General features: G+C 40.9%; 1 protein-coding gene across 1 annotated transcript in view; it reads right to left on the bottom strand.

Moving 5' to 3' along the window:
* Positions 1-2,317, bottom strand: part of FSCN2 (fascin actin-bundling protein 2, retinal) — a 27,714-nt gene that overhangs the window by 6,844 nt on the left and 18,553 nt on the right. The window contains exon 2 of the mRNA XM_072403189.1: positions 853-999. Coding sequence (XP_072259290.1) covers positions 853-999 — 147 coding nt within the window. The remainder of the gene's footprint in view (positions 1-852; positions 1,000-2,317) is intronic.

Raw genomic sequence — 2,317 nt, forward strand, 5'->3', positions numbered from 1 at the left:
TGAAACTTTTATAAATCTCTTTATCCTTCACTTGACCATATGACCCCATGTACAGGCTTCCAGGCGTGTATGGGAAGTCACCAGTCCTTGCAGCATTCTGAAGGTCAGTCAAGTGGACGGATGTGACTACATGAACTGTGTTAGATGCAAGACAGGGCCTTGCCATAAGTGCAAAAGCTTTCTTGGTTTGGCTGATAGTTCAGATAAAAAAAGAATAAATGAATGGCTATGTCTGTTCACAGCCTTTCACCTTGTGATGTTCTGCAATAGTGATTCTCAACCATGGTTCCTCCAGAGGTTGTTAGGCGCTCCTTGAGCAATGAGCAGATTGCACCTCTCAGGTCAGTTTAAGTGACCCCAATGATATTTTTGGCTATCTGTAAGGGTGACATTCTTCCCAATGACCAGCAATGTACAAGAAATTCTTCCCCTAGACTACCATGCCCAATATACTGTGAGATGTATATATAGTAATTATATCAGGAGGTTCCCTGATGACCTGAAAGTTATTTCAAGGGTTCTTCCATGTTAACAATGTCGGATCTGTAAAGTTACAATGTTGCAGTTTGATCATTGGGGGAGATGAGACTCAGAAATACTTTCTGCTGGTTTTCAGGTTTGATAAAAAAAAGGACCTCTATAATGGAAGTAAATCATACTTTCAGCAGAAGAATAATGTAGAAGGTAATGGGCACCCCACTGATCCATATCCGAGGTAGATTTGTTCATCTGTGACCACTTCTACAATGCAATGCTCGTCCTCGGTCACACAGCTGAAAAGCATTTCTGGATAAACACAATCTGCGTAAATCGTGATTATGAACAGAGAAGATTTTGGCTTTGTAAACTCACCGACAGAGTCGGACACGGCTGCCAGCTGCCCATTCTTCTTGGTACAAATATACTTCCCATTACAGGCTTTCAGAGCCACCTTCCTGCCTCTCCATTCAATCTCGAACATTGTGCTGGGAGCGCTGCCAGGAATATGAGAAGAATACAGGTTACAATATTACCTCTTTCCACTTTGGCCCATGGCTAAGATCCTTTTTATTAAAGCACAAAGCTTGGTTACTTTGCTCTTGCTGGGTTTCCTTACAAATGACAGTATTTTCTTATGCTGATTGTGCGGTTACATGCAGCGGTGTATTTACTGAAATTTATATATTTGCTTTTTTACTCCTTTTGGAAATCCCTCTGACTTTAGCTTAATGTTAAAAAAAGAACTCCGCTAATCACTGTTTGCCTTTACACTGAGCATGTAACAAATCTGCCGGGTAATTTAGATAAATTTAGGGCAGCACGGTGGCTCAGAGGTTAGTGCTTTGGCCTTTGCAGGGCTGGGTCCCAGGTTTGAATCTCAGCCAGAACACTATCTGCATGGAGTTTGCAAGTTTAAAGTTTTCCCCATGTTTGCATAGGTTTCATATGATTGAGGTAGGGACTTTAAATTGTGAGCCCCTTGGAGGGACAGCTACTGACATGACTATGGACTTTGTACGGCACTGCATATTATGATGGCGCAATATAAATACTGTATAATAATAATAAGCCCTGCTTTGGGTTTGTGATATCCACCTCCTTGAAGCACCCCAGTCCTTTTATTTTACCTACTACTGGGGGTTTGGAATGCTTCATATTATGTGCTGTGTACATGCTTAGTCCATTCCTGACATCTGTAAGATGTCGGTCCAGAAGAAGTGTTTGCTGTTGGAATCAGCAAGCCAGCAAGTGTGCCATAATGTTCTAGCATGCTGTGCACACATTTATAAGTTAGATATGCATTATTTGCATTATTGCATGCTAAGGTAAAAGTACCCCCCCCCCCCTTAGGTTTGTTTTAAAGTGGGAGAAGCTCCTGCAAAATGGCATAATGTGAATGAGCAAACATAATTTTTGCATGCAATGGCAGACTTGTTCCATAGTCTGTCCTTCAACAGTGATGACCATTCCACCTCTGCTATCTTGCCAGCTGGTCCCCTGTGATGCTGCTCCTGGGCCCCTGCAACCCCTGCACATGAGCTCTGGATTTACATCGAGGCACCCTTAGAGCTAATTCCACTCTCTGAATATTGAATATCCTTGTCACTTTCTTTAAAAAATGTCACATAAAATAAAAAATAAATAAAAAAATTGTAGATACCTACTTGCAGCTTGTCCCTTCTGCAATAAACAATCTGTCTGATCACAACTTTTCCTTTCAGATAAAGTTCCTCTTTAAATATGTGAAATGCACACATAATATTATGGAAAGGTTGTTGTATTAGGAATAGGATCTCTATAAGCAGTATACATAATTGTATTGGTTGAGAAATTACAA

The sequence above is a fragment of the Pyxicephalus adspersus genome, chromosome 3, assembly GCF_032062135.1.
Source record: "Pyxicephalus adspersus chromosome 3, UCB_Pads_2.0, whole genome shotgun sequence".
NCBI classification, from domain to species: Eukaryota; Metazoa; Chordata; class Amphibia; order Anura; family Pyxicephalidae; genus Pyxicephalus; species Pyxicephalus adspersus.